Raw genomic sequence first — 17973 nt, 5'->3', positions numbered from 1 at the left:
GGGCACACCACTGTACACATAGCGGGCCATCCAGGCCCCACTGATCTGCATATCCAAAAATCCCTCTGGCCTCACCTGTCTATGCTCAGACCCTGGCAGGTCTCTCTGAAGCTTGCCTATGGTCCTTGCTAACACCATCATGTGGGGGTCTGGTCCGTCTCCAACACAGCTAGGGGACTCTTCTGAGAACTGGCCTAGAACAGCAAGATCCTGAGGTTAAAAATCCCTCATGGAAGACCTATTACAATAGCCACCAAGAACCATGACTCTCTTGACTCTCTTTTAGCCCACAGTGACTCCTGGTGCGCTCCACTCCTCTGCCAGGTGAGGACCTGAAGCTGGAGATGTGCATGACTTCCCAACTGTGAGCAAAGGAACTGTTTCTCAAGGTACCTCCGTGGACAATAGCTGGAACATGTCCATGAAGCCTTTAGGACCCTCAGTGTCCTCATCCGTCAGCAGGGCGATGCCCCTCCCCCAACCCTGCACAGCTTTCAGGAACGGTCCCACCATGCTTTAGTCCGTCCAACAGTTCTGCTCCCAGATATGAATAAGGGGAGCATCAGCTCCCTCCTCCAGCATCCAGTAGCCCTGGGTAGCATGAGACTGTGGACTGCTCTTGCGTTTGGAGGATGGGGATCTCCTATAGCAGTGATGTAGGAAATCATGTCTGACAGCTAAGAGACCCAGGGACCTCAAAGCCCCAGCGATTCTTAGACAGAGTCACAAGTGTCATCCTCAACCCAAGGTGTCACCTAGGGTGTATGGGGGCTAGGATGGCCCTGCTTACCATGGATGTCTCTGTGAGGACGAGCTCTCACTACCAATGTGCAGCTGGCTGACACCCTTTGAAAGTCAAGTGCACACATTTAATTGTCCAACTATCCTAAGCTAATTATCCTGGAACGTCACACCCTGATTCTGCCTTGACCAGCTGTAGGACCTTGAGCCTCTCTGAGACTCTCCTTATCTGTGAGAGGAGTAAACCACCTGGCCCAACATTGTAATATCAGGAAAGACTAAGGGAGCTGGTCTACCAGAGGGATGTCAGGCAGCCCCTCTATGTATCACAGCATCCACAAACCTGCCGGGCCCTGAAGTTCACGCGCATCACCATGGCAGCCGTGGCTGCTGCCGGGATCCAGCACCTCTGCCCTGGGTGGAGGTGGAGAATCACTCTGTGCACAGCCCAAGGCACCCTTGAGAGAGACAAAAAATAGAACAACCGTAAGTGCCCATCTGAAGTGACCACGCCAAGGCCGTGCCTATGCCCCACTCCCCACCTTCATAGCAATGGTCAGACACCTCCATAGACAGGAAAATGATCAGAAAGCAGTGGGCTCAAAGTTGGCCATGGGGCCTAGCCTGAGCCATTGGTTTACCAGCCACACTGTTCCTGCTGACTCCTGAGATTCTTTCAGTAAGTTACATGGGGTAGCAGGCTGTCCTTGGAGTAGTCTGTCCATTCAGACAAGAAACTGTATGGTAGACAAAGTCCCAGCCTTGCTCCCATGTGGTCCCTCTGTCCCACTGGAAAGCTGTCATCTGCTCAGGGATTTTGAATGCTCCCATCTTTCTCTTCTGAGCAAGTCCCAAAGGTGACAGTAGCTAATGACCCAGGCAGTGTGCCCCAGACTTGTATGAGGCCATCTGTGTGGACAGAGAGGAAAATACCCACCATGGTCCTGGAGGCCACCTATGGACAGTTCCAGCTGTCATAACCCCGGTAGGTTCTTGGCCCTGACATGGTAACCTCCTGGCCTGCCACCATGCTGGGCACATTCTCTGTGCACAGGCTGATCCTTCTGCTATGTTGGGGGAAGGCTCTAACAGCCAGCCAACTGTCTTACAGGCCTCTCTGTAGATGACTCCTGGACCTGTCCCCATCCCACTGAACATCTGGCCAGTAACTTAAACTGGAAAGCAAAAAAGGCCAGGGTGCCTCCCCTTCTCCCCCTTCTCCTGTGCAGCAAGATAAAAAGGCCTGTCTTCATCTCAGGCATATACCTTGCTCTGTGTTCCAGCCAATGACTGTAGGCCCCAGATCATGGGCAGGACTGTGACTGAGCTAGAGGATACCTGAGTGTCCCTGAGCAAGGCCACCCTACAATAAGCTCTGCCCCTCATTTGGAATCCTTTTTGCAACAGTTTAGTCTTTGGAGCATGCAATCATTGCTGGATGGTAGTAAGTAAGGGTCCAGTGCCCTGCAAAGTCCCCTGGGAGGCTTTCTTCTGCCTTCCTTGACCTTTCCACCAATCAGATCCCCATCACCCTCCCCCATGTCCTGCCCTTCTGCCACTCTGTGCTCGTGACCTCCTTTCTATCTGTGCAGCGGTTTGTGCTGCATCCTTTTACCCACAAATCAAAGCCCCCCACCCCGGCTGCATCATAGACTCTTAGAAACAGGCCTGTGTGTTTGATCTCTTGGACCTGGCTAATGGCACTGTTTGAGAAGGTTGTAGAACCCTTAGAAGTACAGCCTCACTGGAAAAAGTAGGGACAGGCCTTGAGGTGTCACACATTTGATAAGCTGGCTCCATTTCCTGTCTGCTTTCTGATTCCTAAGTGCAAACGCAATGTGACCAGCTGCCCCATGGCCCTGTGACCATGCCTGTCCCACTCTGCTACGACTGTACCTTCTTTTCAGGTATTTGGTCACAACAATGAGAACAGTAAACATCTGTTCATGGGGTCCATGTCCACATAGACCCTGTGGCTGTAATAAAAATATTAATTCCTATAAGGATAGTAGAAAGGTTGGATGAAGAAAATAGTGACATAGTGATTAGTAGTTCTCCAATACAGTTGGTGCATCATGGGAGAGCTAAATCAGCAAGACTTGCTCCAAGTCATCAGGTTGGTTTCTTATATCATTTGATACTCACTGCCTAACAGCCCTCCCCAAAGGCCTAGGTTCCCAAAGGCCCAGGCAAACACTGTAGATCAGTGGCCCCTTCAATGGCTGTGTGTATTAACTATTTCTTTCTGTTTTCTTTGTGTGTTCATGTGTGTGCATATATGAGTGTGTGTGTGTGTGTGTGTGTGTTATATTGCAATGAACTGAACTTAGGGCCTCACACATGTTCACAAGTGCTTTACCACTTGCCTTTGGTATTTTTTAAAAAGAGTTATTTAGTTGTTTGATGTGTGTATTATTGTGCCTGAGTAAATGCTGGATTATGTGTGTCCAGAAGCCCTCAGAAGAAGGCAATGGGTTTCTAGAAGCTGGAGTTAACAGCAGTTGTGATCTACTCCATGTGGGCACTAAGAACCAAACCCTGGCCCTCTACAAGAGCAGCAAGGGCTCTTGACCACAGAATTCTCCCTTAAGCCCTCTCTATTTCTCAGTGCCCCTATCTTCTCTATAGTGAACAGCAAACCGGTGCTGACGCAGTCCTGCAGAGCTGCAAGCAGAGGTCATTTCCCAACAATGAAAGAGTTCCCACAGCTGATGCCAGGGCTCACTCTATACCCACTGAGGACAGAGAGATGCAGACAGCACCCAGCAATGCCCATCACTTCAGCGCCTCAGCTATCAGATGACAGAGGACATGGTGACCTTGACAGTCTGACTTTTCATCTCTGTACATAAGCCTCTGTCAGTGGCCCTGCAGACCAGGTCATGGCCATCTGTCTGTCTTCTGATATAGCTGCTTGGTAGCCTAAACCACTATTGGTTATACTTGTGTCTGTAACTCCAAGTTCTTGAAGAGCTGGGCCACACTCAGATCACCCCCGAGTCTCAGGGCCCAGCACTGAGCCTGGGGCACTGCAGAAGCACAGTGAATGCTCCCAGGGAAGCCTGCGAATGCACACCACCAAACAAGTGGCATCTTGCTACCCATCATCTTCCCCTGCTCCTTTCCCCAGCATCTTCCTTCTTCCAAACTCCTCCCTGTGGCTTCAGAGGACTTAGCTTTTTAAGCAACCTGATCTGAAAGTTCTCATCTATCTGAGCTTGGGCAAACTGAGTTCACTCCTCTAGACTCAGCCTAGGGATAGGGGTATCAGCACTCCTCTGGCTGCTTTACAGTGTCTACAAGAGCAAGCACTTTGTGGCTAAGGAGCAACCAACATGGCTTTTCACAATGCCTGCCCTCCTTGTAACTAACAGCACAGCTCCCAGAGTCCATGAGCAGAGAGCTATCTTGAAGCAGGTAACGGGTGTGTATGTGGTGGGGGGGGGGGTGCGGGGGGGGGGGTAATTCCCCTTCAGACCTGGCTTCCTTCATGTGCTGTAGCATGTGACTCTCCCTCCCTTTCTCAGGTCCCTCTTCTGTAATGACTAGTAACTAATAAGGACTAATAACTCTATCACCTTGTCAGCTGGCTACAGTGAAGACAGCAGTGTCTGGTAAACGGCAGCTCTGTGAAGACTGCCTGCTGCACACATGCCCAAGGATACTCACTCCGAACCTCTTGTCTCCCAATCTCTGTTCCTCAAAGAAGTACAGTCACATGAAGACACTCCCTATGACCGGAGCAAATGGCTTCCTGCGCTCATTTCCTTACTGAGTGGCTCGTTCACTGAGCTTCACAGTCCATGGGGTTCAGTCCCATCTCACCATAAGAAGGCCAAGACACTGAAGTTCAGCAGCCAGCCTAAGGCTATCCTGGCCAGTCTGGATCACTACTGTCCCTGAAGTGTGATCCCCTACAGTCACCTATAGGAGTACCTCCTCTCTCTTCAGCACAGGATTCTCCCCACTACTGAACACTGTTTCAAATATACCATGGGTTCCTAAGGGCAGCCTGTTTTTTAAAATCTGCATCAAACAGCATGGGGACCACTGTTTGTGGACAACTTAGAGAACCTACAAGAGACATCTTTCAGCTTTGACAGTTGAAGCCCTATTTAAGATGCAGCTCCCCAGAGCACAGGGCCATCTGAAGAGAGGGCATGTAACACTGAGGTCATGGATGCTTGTGGCCAATGATGGCTTTCCAGCTAAGGGCACAGATCTTACAGGATTCAGCCACTGATAAGCCCACAGCCCCAAAGAGCTACTGACTCTGGCCCCAGATTCAGAGTGTAGGACCAAAGACGGGGACATGACTCCCTTCTGGTTGCGATGCTACCTTTGTGTCTGTAGCCAAATCACTCCCACTCCCTGGGCAGTTCCTCCGACAGCTTGATTGGAACAACCCTTGATGCAGAAGGGGTTAAAGGGGAGAACAGGAAATGGACAAATAACAGCAAGACCCTGCCAGGCATCTAGGAACCTGCTCTTCTTCTCAGAGACGTGCTTTGAGGGAACAGTGAGTCCAGAACTCAGGGTAATGGCAGGATGGGAGAATGAAGCCTCAGGCCAATTGTCTAAATGAGAGCGCATTTATGGCAATCCCAGAAAAGATTCTAAAGGACAAGTTCCGTGTATGCATCGTTTATTTTCAGAATTACAAGGAGATGATGGTGAGTGTACACTTTGTTCTCCTCTTGGATGAACAAGAAGCACACAGCGGGGACAGGTGGGAGACAAAGCAATGCAAAGGCACCACAGAACACCAACACGCTGGTAAGCTCGCCCAGGCAAGAGAAACGCCGCCGTTATCTGGAAAACTTGAGCACTCCATGTTCCAATCAAAAACTACATTTCAATTTTTAAATAAGCAAACCCAGCTGGCTTGTATTGTCCATCTGGTGTTGTTGTGGTTCTGTTTGAGACAGAGTCGGAACCCACCCAGGTTGACCTCAAACTTGCGATGTAGCCTGAAGTCCTGATCCTCTTGCCTCCGAAATATCCCCTCTTCTCTAAAGGAACTGAGTTCACTCTGGCTTGATGGGCACAGGGCTAATGCAGCTGGAGCCACCCACCCTGATGTCACGTCTTATATGGACCAACCTCCAGGTCTATCTCTCAACAGCTACATGGCAACAGGTAAGATACTACCAGAGACTTCACTTCCTCTCTGTGGAGCAAGGATGCTGAAAGCAGCTGTCCCTGTCTCCACAGCTTTGAAAGGGAGCTTTGAACACATCTGGCACGTGGCAGGAAGACATTACGTGAGGATGTTTACTCTGCTGTCAAGTAAAGAGGAAATAGATGCCCAGCCATCCCTCCCCAGCTTATGAGACATACCCAAGTTTAAAGAGATAGAATGAGGAGAACAGACAAAGCTCAAACCTTTGTAGTCCCTGGACCCCCCCTCCCGTGTGCTGCTGCTGGGAATGGAGGCTGCAAAGCCCAGTGGATGCTGGACCTGCCTGGGAAGTTCACAGCCCAGATGGAGAGGGAAGACTGGGGGGGGGGGTGTAAGTTCCCTGGGGGTGGGGCTGGACCAGAGGGGACCTATAGTCAGTGTCAAATAGATGGATGAACAGGGGGAGGGGGGAGAGGGAGAGGGAGAAGGACTGTGAAGGGTATGAGAAGCAACTGGCTGGCTGGCTGGCAACCAGCTGGGTGAGTGGACAGATGGGGAAGATACAGGTGAATGGGGGCACAAGGAAACACAGGTGACAGTGGACAGATGGCTGCCTCCACCCAAATGTTTGCTCTGCCCCCCTAATTCATGTGTTGGAATCTAATCACCAAGGCAATAATGTCAGCAGGTGATTAAGTAGGAAAGGACCCCCTACTGGGTAGTACCATCGCTCCCATTAAAGAGGCGCATGCCCCTTCCCCCTGTGAGGACTCAGCAGCCATAAGGCACCATCTACAAACCAGGTCTCAGACACTGAGTCTGGGGGTGCCCTGACCTTGAACTGGATGTGAAAGGCTAGACTAGTGTTGGAGTGGGGGTGCCCTGATTATTTCTCAGTGTGATAAAATACCTGGCCAAAGCAACTTAAAGGATGAAGGGTTTATTGTGCCTCTTCATGCAGAGACCACAGTGATGGCGAGGAAGGCACGGGGCTGAGAGCAGCTTGGGAAAGAGCTTGGCTTCTGCTTCCTCTCAGCTGGAAGGGCTTAGGAAGTGCCAGCACCTCAAGTCACCCCAGCAACCCACCGCTTCCACCCAGGCCCCTTCCTAGCAGGCGTGTCTAACCTTTTACAACATTAGGACTCTGAGGTCTTCACTACCAAGTTCACACTCACACTCAAGAAGTTCATGACTGGTTTTGTTTTGTTTTGTTTTGTTTCGTCTCATAGCGTTTTAAGTCTTGGGTTTTGTATTGGTCCACATGCATAGCTATCCCAGAGAGAATGCATCCCAAGGGCTTCAGATTGGACACACCTGTCACACCTAAGGGTTTCACAGCCTCCCCAAATAGAACCAGCAGCTCCGACCAAGGGCTCAAGCCTGGGGAAAGGGGGACGGGGGAGGCGCACAGCGGGCATTCCACTTTCAAACCTTTAACAGTGGGTGAGGAGAGTAACACCAAGGTTGGCGGTGGGGTACAGTAGAAATGGACATGGGGGTCTGCAAGTGCATGGACAAGTGGGTAGACATCGAATGGCTGGCCATTTGGGTAGTGAAGCCAATGTGTTGAAGGGCAACGGCGACCTCGTGTGTATGAATGGTGGAGCCAGGAAGACTGAGTTGGCGAAGGACGGACCAGCCTCTGATTCAGCTAAGTGATGACCAGATGCTGGGGAAATGAATCAAGCAAGTGGCTGGGCAGAAGTCAGAGGAGGACAAGCGATCACTCCTGTCCTGGGTTCCGGCCACTTACCGGGCTACCGTGCCCCAGCTGGGCCCGCAGGCGCCGATTTTGATGGGCGAGCTCCTCCACCTGGCTGTGCAGGCCAATCTCCGACAACGTCAGCCCATACACGCAGCAGCGCAGTTCCTCCAGCTGCTCCCGCAGCTGCCGCTCGGTGGCGCTGTGCTCCCGCAGCCTGAGCACCGCTTTCACCCGCTCCCGCTCCGCGAGCTCCGCCCTGGCTCGCAGCGCGCTCAGCTCTTCCCCCTCGGGATCACCCAAGGGACCGGCTAGAAACTGCGGTCCGGAGCTCCCCATAATGGGCGACGAGTCCGCGGCCTGCAGCTGAGCCAGCAGGAGGCCCGCAGCGTGCCCCAGGCGCCGCACGTCGCGCTCCAGCCGCTGCACCTGCACCCGCAGAACGCGCTCCTGCTCCCGCACCAGGCCCAGCTGCTGCCGCTGCACCCGCCCGCAACGCTTCAGGGCCGCCGCCTGCCGTGCCAGCGCCTCGTCCTTGCGCCGCAGCCGCTCCTGCAGCCGCCGCTGCCGTCGGACCGCACTCTCTGCCTCCCGCACCTAGGAGTTGCGGTGATGGGCATGTCAGGGAGCCCCCCAGACACGCGCCTTGCTCGCCTTGATCTCTCTTCCTAACATTCCCTTATTTTGTGCATGGTGGGTATTTTTCATTATCATGTGGCGCTAGGACCAAAGATGGCTCAGAGGGTTAATGTCACTTGTCACCAACTTTGAAGACCCAAGTTGGGTCCCGGGTACCCACATGTGGTAGGAGAAAAACCTATACAAGTTGGACTCTAACCGCCACTGTGGCACATGTATGTGCACGCACAAAATAAATAAACAAAATTTTAAAGTTATGCTGATTACTGAGTTTGCTGACACTGCAGCCAAGAGTCACCTTCACCTCATCCTGTCATAGTCCCATATCTCCCTGAGTTCCCTAAGTCTGCGTGTGGAAGAGTGTTCAGTGGGTTGGAGGGGCAGTACCCTGCAGAGGGTCTCTGGAGTTGTTTCATCTCAACAGTCCTGACACACCGATTTCCAAACACCACAGAACTTTCCAGAGCTTCCCAGGTCAGTGAAGTGAGCTGAGCAGGGGCCAGTAAGCCTCAGTAGCTAACTGTTCACAGCTATGAATACCTTGTCCCCACCCCACCCCATCACCCCCACACACACACCCCATCACCTCCAACCCCCACCCCGCTGAAATAGAGCTGTCATTAGCCCCACCACACATTCAGAAGCTATCTATATAATGGGACAGCTAAAATTCTTGCAGCCAGCTCTGGAGCCTTGTGTCTGCCTCAAGGGCTTTTTATCTGTCCCTTTGGCCATCTTGCTGAGCAGGGAACACTTCTCCATATTCAGACACCCAGCCTTCTCCCTACCACAGACAGTGAGTTGGACTGACATACAAACACTGCCTCTGTGGGAAGCTTTCTCTCACCAGCTAGCTGCTTTCCTCTGCTGCCAGAGAGCCTGCAGGTAAAAGAGGCATTTGCCAAAGGAGAAAGGACGTGCAAGACCAGCCCAGGCTGGCTTTGTGGGGTAGTTTATTGACTGGGTGTGGGGAGGGAATAAAAACTGGAGTTGAGTTTTTTGAATCTTCCTGGCTTTATAATGATGTGGATTCTGTCCTGGGTGCCTGTATAATTCTGGGAACCTGGGGATCCACGGCATGGGTGGGTGGGCCCTCGACACCTCTCAGGATGACCAGAGCTTGCTGCGGAAATGAGGCCTCTTTGCTCCCTGGGAGTAGGACCAGAGCAAAGCTGGCACCTGTGACAGATCACACACATTTTCTTTAAATGCCCAAAGCCTGTTCAGATGCCCCTGCGATACTAACTCCTACATCGCAAACTCTCCAACAAAAATATAAAGGCTAGAAGTTAAGGTTGGGGAATGGGCTGCAGCTGGACCACCTCTGACCCTGACCAAACCACTGAGTCTGTACATAGGCTTCTTGACAGGTCTGTGTGAGTACATTCTTGCTGCTCTCTGGCTCGTGCTCAGCTTGCTTTCTTAGACAGCTCAGGATCTGCCCAGGGATGGCACTGCCCACGCTGGGCTGGACCCTCCACACCCATCATCACAGACCGTTCCTCACAGACATGTAATGACAATGGAGAAGCATGTGAAAAGGACTGATAGCTCCCTGGGCTCCCCAACACCCCCTCCTCCCACTAATGCAATTAGTGGCTTGCATGTCACCCTCACCGTTCATCTGCCACCACACTACAAGCATCTCCACTGCAGGACTGTCCCTGACTTCCCTGGGAATCCCAGATGTACAGAGAGCAAGGCTCGAAACACCCTTACAATGTCTCCTCAGAGGAACCACATGTCCCAGTGCAGAGACACAGCCTGTACCCTGCTTCTCTGAAGACTCCCCTAGGGTTGAGAGGCTAAGACCACGTGAGCCAAGGGTTCAGTTTAACTTGAGTCTGCCTCCAGTAGTCAGGGGAAAGGTGAGAGTGACTCCAGGCTGGCCCACTGGTACCCAAGGGCTAAGTTGAGCTGAGCTGGACTTTCCACTTTACATTTTTGTCTCAGTGAATACCATGTCATGTACCCTAGTTGTCCCATAGTTGCCCACTGTCAGACACACACACACACACACACACACACACACACACAAAGACACAGCTGAACAAAACCCGAGAAACAACACCCCCTTTAGTGGGTGCCTTGCCTGTTCAAGTTGAGTTCACATCCCATGAATGGTCTGCACCCTGCAATCTTAAGACCCCACTAAGCTGTGCCCCTGAAGCCTGGAAGCTGGGTGCCCAGGCATCATTGGGTACCTACTGCAGAGGTGTGGGTCCATCTGCTATATATTCCTTCTGCAATATGGCCTGCATCACCTGTCCCCTGAAAAGTGTCTTACGATAGATAAGAATGGCCAGTGCAGATGACATTAAAAGATGCCCCCTTCTTTGAGTGTTCTATGTGCATGGACCCATTTAGCTCATATAACCACCTGAGAGGTGGGTAGCATATTCCCATTTTACATATGAGGAAGCAGGCCCAGGGAGGTTGTGTCACTTGTCCAATGTCACACAGACAATTCAGCAGGATAACTAGGGTTTGCCTCCGCCCTGAACCACTCACTTCTTCTTGGTGGGGCTGTTTCTTATGCTCTGCCTCCCTACTCCCCAAAGCTTTAGCTGCCTTCCTTGTTTCTGCAATGGCCCCTCTGGAGTTCCCGCTGTACCTGCCAGCCTTTCCCTCCCTACATATACAGCTTTTCCTGGCTCTCCACAGCAGAGTGTTGGTCTGCCTCATTCCCACCCTTCAAATACCTTTCCCAGAAGGTCTGGGAAGTTTTATCCCCAGTTCCCTGAGTGTCTTTCTCCTGCCACACCCACAGCATACCCAAGTCCCTCCTCCACCCAAGAACGGGTTCTTATCTTCCCCCTGTCCCCACCTGCACACAGCAATTTGAAGAGAGAAACCTGCACTGCCCACTTCCTGACCTCAAGGACCCAGGCATGAGAAAGATACCAACACCCAAGCTTCCCCGGGAGGCCTAGGAGGCAGGCAGGGAGAGGTCAGACAGAGAAACTGAGGCCCAGGCTGATCACACGACCAGGCACTGGGAAGGGATACGAACCTGGCTGACCAGTGTCCCCTTCAGTGCCTGCAGCTGCTCCTGGACGCGGATTGTGGCACTTCTTTCCTCGGCCACACAGGCACTCAGCTGTTCCACCTTCAAGAGAAGCCTCCTTTCTGACAGCTCCAGCTCCTGGACCCTGCGGGAAGAGAAGCAGGAGACACTCAGGATAGAAAGTAAAGACTGAGTGTCCAAGCCACCATGTAAACCCCACCACCACCACTCCTGTTCAGCCGCCCGTCTAAGGGTTTCATTGTCAACCGCCCACATACTTCATCAGCTAGGACTTAAGCTACGTAGCCCAGACTGGTCTCAAAGTCATGGTGATTCACTTCCCGCTTTCCTGCCACTGGATGGCCAGGTTGAGCCACCAACCCAGTCATATCTATCTCATTAGAGAGTCTCTGTCCTACCTCAAAGGGCTGGGAAGATAGCTTAGTGGGAAGATAGCTTAGCTGGGAAGAGCGTTTGTTCAGTGAACATGAGGACCTTAGTTCAAATCCCCCAGCACCCACATAAAAGCCATCCCTGTAACAGAGACAGACAGACCTTAGGACTTTATTGCTCATCCTGCCTAGGCAAGATGTGAGCTTCCAGGCAATTAGGTGGAGAGTTATGGAGGAAGACACGCTCATGTCCTGTCTGGGCCTCTCCATGGATGCAGATGGATGTTGCATGGATAACCATACTACATACGTGTGTATACACACACACACACACACACACACACACACACACCAGCATCACTTACCACAAAATTCAATCCTATGTGTTTCTCAGCCCTACATGATGAGCGAGAGACACTGAGGGGAGGCCGACCAGCCAGGAGCTTCTATTTTTCTTTTCTTTTCTTTTCTTTTCTTTTCTTTTCTTTTCTTTTCTTTTCTTTTCTTTTCTTTTCTTTTCTTTTTCTACCATCAGACCAGTGGTTGCAACTTAAGCATCCTTCAGGTCATATATTTCACACAAGAGAAAACTGAGGACCTGAGAAGCAATTATTTCCCAGGGTAGCACAGAATTGTGGATTCTAGGCTGACTTTTAACCCTATTCACTGTTGCCTCCCATTCTGGCTCCAAACTTGCACACATCTCCTAAGGAAATGACTGAGAGTCAAAAGGTGTCTGTGATAAAAACAGAAACCATGGTCATGTCTGTGTGGCTTGCGCTTGCACAGGAGATGCTGGGAACAGCCTGTAGGACTGACACGGAGTGGCTGAGCCATGCAGGGCTTCGTGCTGCATGACGAGACTCTAGAGACTGTGCCTAGCCAGGAGGGGACAAACCCTGACTGCAAACAAAGGAAGTGACATAAGCAGGATGCCCCCACCAGAAGAACCACAAGACGAGAAGTTTCCTTCTCCTGTTCAGTGCTAGCCTTGCCTTCATGCTAGGTAACGTTAGCCGGAGATATCCCTCTATCTAACACCTCTAAGACCAGCCAGACCAGCCAGTGGCCTTCACCTCCATCTCAGACCCTGATCCACTGGGAGGGGCGGGCTCTGTCTTTACCAGCCATTGAAGCCTAGCTGGGTTACATCTATGACCCTCAGATTTTCCTCTGTAAGATACAGGCTCTGCTCACTGGGTTTTGTTAAGATAAAAGAGTATGCTCTTGCTCTTTAAGACCTGGCCAAGGGTTTCCTCTCCTCGGGGAGTCCCTCTATCCCTCCTGAATAGGTCCTCTCAAGCTAATGAGTGAGGAGGTGAACTGGTGCCTTCTCACTGCTTTTGAGATGCACTGAGAGTTGAAAAGGAAAAAGGAAGCCGTTCTCTTTATTTGGGGGAGCAACCTGTGCCCTGACCAGAGAAGACAGTCTGCTTCTGACTCAGTGCAGTGCAGTAGCCAAGCTGTGGTCCCAGATACACCCAGATCCTGGTCCCTGCAGGAAGGGTGTCGCCCTTCACTTGTCCAGAAGGCTGCAGAGCAGGTGAAGTCAAGTCCGTGAGAGGAGACGACAACTGGTCTCCAGCTAGTCAGAAGGAGGCCAGGGTGGAGCTGACTGTGGAGCAGAAAGCCACAGCAGCACGAAGGCACCTGGCTTGCTACAGCTCTGAAGTGGGCTAGGAGACGAGGAGGGGTGCTCAGCTCAGGAGCAGGAATCAAGCAGCTAGGAATCACAGTTCCAAGGGTGTCTGGGTGTCACCCTACTAACAATTTGAGCTAAGCCTGAATCCTAATTTCCAGCCTCCAGGGCTGTTAACCAACCATACCTGGGTTCCTGTTTGATTGTCTGTCTGTCTCTCTGCCTGCCAGCCTGCCTGCCTGCCTGTTTGTTTGTTTGCTTTAGAAACACTATGTGAGTGCAGGTGCATATGCATGTGTGAAACCAGAGGTGGACATGGGGTGTCTTCCTCAACCACCCTACTCTTTCTTTCTTTCTTTCTTTCTTTCTTTCTTTCTTTCTTTCTTTCTTTCTTTCTTTTTTCTTTCTTTCTTTCTTTCTCTCTCTCTCTATTTATTTATTTATTTATTTATTTATTTATTTATTTATTTAGAGACAGAACCTCCTACTGAGCAAGAAGCTCACTGGTTGTTTGAGCTGGCCAGTGCACTCCACTGATCCCCTATCTCTGACTCACAACACTGTGGTTCCAGGTGTGTACCACCCCTGGCTTTTACTTGGGTGTTGCAGGATCTAAACGCAGGTCCTATTGTTTCTACATTGGGCACCTCCAAGATGGAGCCATGTCTTTAGGCTGTTTTTAAGCCACCAAGTCTCGTGGATGCATGCCTATAACCTCAGCACCCTGGAGAGAAAGACAAAAGGATGGAGAGTTAAGGCCATCCAGGGCTAGAGCGAGAGTCAGAGGCCAGCACCAGCTTGAAGTCCTGTCTCCAATCCCACCATGCTACTCCCAAGAAAAGGAACCAAGTTTGTGCCATTTGTCATGGCAGCATAGGACACCCATACTCACAGGACCCTGAAAAGGGCAAGGGGTGGGTTTGTTTGTTTGTTTGTTTGTTTTTTGTTTTGTTTTGTTTTTCTCTCTACAATAATCACACGAGGCTTGTCAGCATGGTGTCACAGAGAGTACTGTGAATCTAAGATGCTCTGCCGTGAATATATGGGCCCACAGTGGTCACAGGCTAGACTCCTGGTACCTGGAATACAGCTCTGAGGGATGTATAGGCACAGTGAAACACCATCCCCAGCCTTGGTGTCTCCTTCATAAAACAAGCAGAATGTTCACCATGAACACCTGCTGAGGGCTTAGGTCTCACTCAGAGCGAGAGGGTGACAAGTACCCCATGTGACTTTGCTATACTAGGTCAGAAATGACTGTGAAGCACAGTTTGGTGAGATGGGAGAAGGTTTTTTTTTCTAATCCATTTTCTAACAACTCAGTTGTGTATGTTTTATCCATTTCTTTGAATTAGCTAATTAACCTCATTTTTTTTTGAGACAAGAACTGACTCTATAGCCAAGGCTGGCCTGTGACTCACAGCAATCCTCCTAGCTCAAGCTCCTAAGTGGGATTCCAGCTATGAGCTTCCTCGCCCAACTCTGCATTATTTCCATAATAATAATTTTTAAAACTTTGGCATGTTAACACTTTTCTATTTATTTTTTTTTTTAATTTCGTGGAGGCCAGGTGAGCAGTACATGTGTGGTAGTCAGGTGACAGTTTTGCAGGGTTGACTCTGTCCTTCCACCATGAGGGTCCTAGGAATTGAACTCATGTCACCAGGCTTGGTGGCAAGCACCTTAACCCACTAAGCCATCTCACCAGCCCTACACGTTAACTCTGTGACTGCAGCAAGTCCAGTGTGTACTCCCAGACACTCGCTGTTTCCTAGTGGACGTCAGCTGGGCGTCTGCATTCCTAGCGGGACATTTAGACACTGCAGCTCTTCTTGTCCCTGACTCTATAGTTCCACCTCTGGAAAAGGAGGCAATAACATTATATACATCAGAGGCCTCAAGAGAGTCAAAGTTGGGCCAGAATGGAGGCCTGAGTGGTCCTTTTTCTCCTTCAACCCTGCCACAGATCCTACCTCCCTATACCCTGGCTCTTTCCTGAAAGATGTGTACCGCATCTTCAAAGAGAACAGTGGCTATGGTCTCACCCTGGGCTCCAGCTGCAGAGGTGCCTCCGCCAAGGTCCAAGGCAATGAATGCACATCACAGACTGAAACCCGCTGTGAGCCACGATGAACCTGTGCTCCATTCATTAATGACATGAGTGTCTGTTCACAGTGACAGAAAAAAATAACTAACACACTCGGTCTCAAGAAACTCCCTGGGGACCCCACTGCCGCTCTTCCTGGCTACAAGGAGGAGAACAGCATTCCTCTACCAAACCCATTCTTCATGATGAGCCTAACTGGTCACAGGCCTATAGCAATGCAGCCAGCTGACCATGGAAACTGCCTTTTGAGAGGAAGGGAGGGAAGGAAGGCAGTAAGGGACGGAGGGAGGGAGGGAGGGAGGGAGGGAGGGAGGGAGGGAGGGAGGGAGGGAGGGAAGGAGGGAGGGAGGGAAGGAAGGCAGTAAGGGAGGGAGGGAGGAAGGGAAGGTGGAAGGGAGGGAGGGAGAGAAAGGGAGGGAAGGAAGGAGGAAGGGGGGAAGGGCTGGGGTGTGATCAGGCAGCACAGTACTGCTCTAGGATATTCAAGGCCTGGAGTTCTATCCCCAGCACCACTAAAGGAAGGGAAAACAAGAAGAAAAGGAGAAGGAGTGGAAGAGAGGAAAATAAGGAGGAACGGGAGAAAGGGAAGGGAGGCGCCATTAGGAAAAAGCCAGAAAAGATAGGGTTTGGAAAAAGACCTAGATTCAAATGGCCACTCTGGGTCTGTGTTGACTCCACCAGGCAGCAGAGCCCATATGAGAGGCAGCAGGAAAAACAACTCGGGATGGGGCCGGGGTATCCTGTACCAAGATAGCGGAGGAGCTGGGAGGCCAGACAGAGATGACAGACAGCTGGTTCAGTGACTCTGGGGCCACTTCTGTTCCTGGAGCTAAGGGACTACCCAGGGGAAACATGTGACCAAGAGCACAGGCCAAGAGTGACAGACAGAAGTGAGGGCAGATGACCACCTGAGGCTGGGCCTACACCTCTGGTGAGCCTGGGACCTCAGCTGGAGACAGGATTCAAAGGACCATGTGTAAGAGGGGATTCATCAATGGCCCCTCTCCCCACACAGGCATGCTCACAGGGTTACACCCACCTGCTCCTCAGCCCTGACTCTGATACCATATGCTTGTCCACAGCTGCCAACAGCTTCTGCTCGGAGGATTCTAGCTGCTCCCTGAGCAGCCCTGTGTCCAGGTCCAGGCTGCTGGCTGTTTCTGGAAGGCGTCCCTGCTCCTTGTCACTCTCCTCCATGTCTCGGAACACCCAGCAGGTGTCAATCTTCACGTCCACATTTATCCCATCCGAGCCATCGATGCTGGGAGCTCTGATGACGTAGCTGAAGCTTTTCTCCGTCTGTCCCTGGGCTGTCGGCTCCATCCCAGAAACATTTCACTGGCCCAGACTTAGCCAAAATGGAATGGGTCTACAACGTGGACTGTCTGGAAATTCTGAGGTGGCTACTGTGCCTTTGGATTATCCCGGGAAACGTCCTTTGAGGAGAACGAGGACAGGTGGATTATTCATGAGTGGGTAGCTTGGGTTTCATCCACACCAACGTCATACAATACGAGCGAGCATCTCATTTTACAAGCTGGCCCAGCTAGGACACAGCAAAGCTAGAGTGTGGCTCAGACCAGCCACCTGGAGTTAAATGCTTAGCAATGCCCACAAAGAGGAAAGAGATGGTTTCCAAGGAGTACCATCAGGTTCTCCCAAGCTCATTCCCAACCGTAACGAATGACGATCCATGCTGCCGTTTGAGTATAGCACATACTTACCAAGGACCTAGAATCTGCCAGGCAAAGAAGGTGGGAAATAAATGCAGGACTGAGAGGTCTCTGGAACCTACCTAGTCCAGTTGTCCTGGTGACCCTATGAGGTAGGCATCCTCATGACCATTTTAGAGATGGTAAAATCAAAAGACCTCAGAAGGTAGAAGAGCTTGTCCAAACCCTACAGATGGGAAGGAACAGCCAGGTCTGACTCCACACAGAGAATGCATGTTGTAGCCCAGGAGCTGTGAGATCAAGTGCGGCATGAAACCAGCCTTTGAGCATCAGAAAACGAGTCCCCCGGAGCTCGGGGTCGGGGAAGGGATCTAGAGGATGAGAAAAGCAGGAATGGTGGGGAGCAGCAGGCAGATGTAGGCAGAGATCCGTGGAGTGGGGACAAGCACCAGGCCACAGACAATAGGCTAGGAGTGGCTAGCCACATGGCACACAGAAGGGCCCATGTTCACACAGGTACTCAGGGGTCTCGGACATCTCACTGTGAGCATAGGGCAGTTATGGTCATTCAGAACCAAGGAGGTGGTTGGTCTAAGGTGACATCAAGGAATCTACAGGGGGCAAAGTCTGAGGCCATCAACCATACCACAGGACAGGACTAGGGAGAGAGGTAGCAGGCTATTATAAAATAAGAAGCTTTGTTTCCCCAGGAAATAATGGGACAGGTTTTTTAGCACATTGTCCTCAGAGCATACAGATGTGATCATTTCTAAAGTAGTGCTCCTGAGACCCAAAGGAAACCGTATCACCCCCTCCTCCACCTCTGCACACAGCTGCTCATTCACTTTCTCTCCATTTCCCAGCCTTTCTTGTACAATTGCCTCTTGCCATAAAGATAGACATTTATTGTAATCTTTGTATAAACCCACTTAATGAAGCCGGAGGGTTACC

The 17973-nt window shown here is 51.2% G+C and overlaps 1 protein-coding gene across 4 annotated transcripts in view; it reads right to left on the bottom strand.

The window, feature by feature from the left end:
* Positions 1-17973, bottom strand: part of Gm1043 (predicted gene 1043) — an 83815-nt gene extending 65842 nt beyond the window's left edge. For all 4 annotated transcript variants that reach the window (XM_011240811.2, XM_006504236.4, NM_001370827.1 and 1 more), the window contains exons 1-6: positions 17145-17973; positions 16389-16785; positions 11218-11356; positions 7617-8162; positions 1085-1199; positions 76-194 (exon numbers count right to left, since the gene is read on the bottom strand). In XM_011240811.2, coding sequence (XP_011239113.1) covers positions 76-194; positions 1085-1199; positions 7617-8162; positions 11218-11356; positions 16389-16672 — 1203 coding nt within the window. In that variant the 5' untranslated portion in view covers positions 16673-16785; positions 17145-17973. The remainder of the gene's footprint in view (positions 1-75; positions 195-1084; positions 1200-7616; positions 8163-11217; positions 11357-16388; positions 16786-17144) is intronic.

This window comes from Mus musculus, chromosome 5 (assembly GCF_000001635.26).
Source record: "Mus musculus strain C57BL/6J chromosome 5, GRCm38.p6 C57BL/6J".
NCBI classification, from domain to species: domain Eukaryota; kingdom Metazoa; phylum Chordata; class Mammalia; order Rodentia; family Muridae; genus Mus; species Mus musculus.
This window is presented reverse-complemented; position numbering and strand designations above follow the sequence as displayed.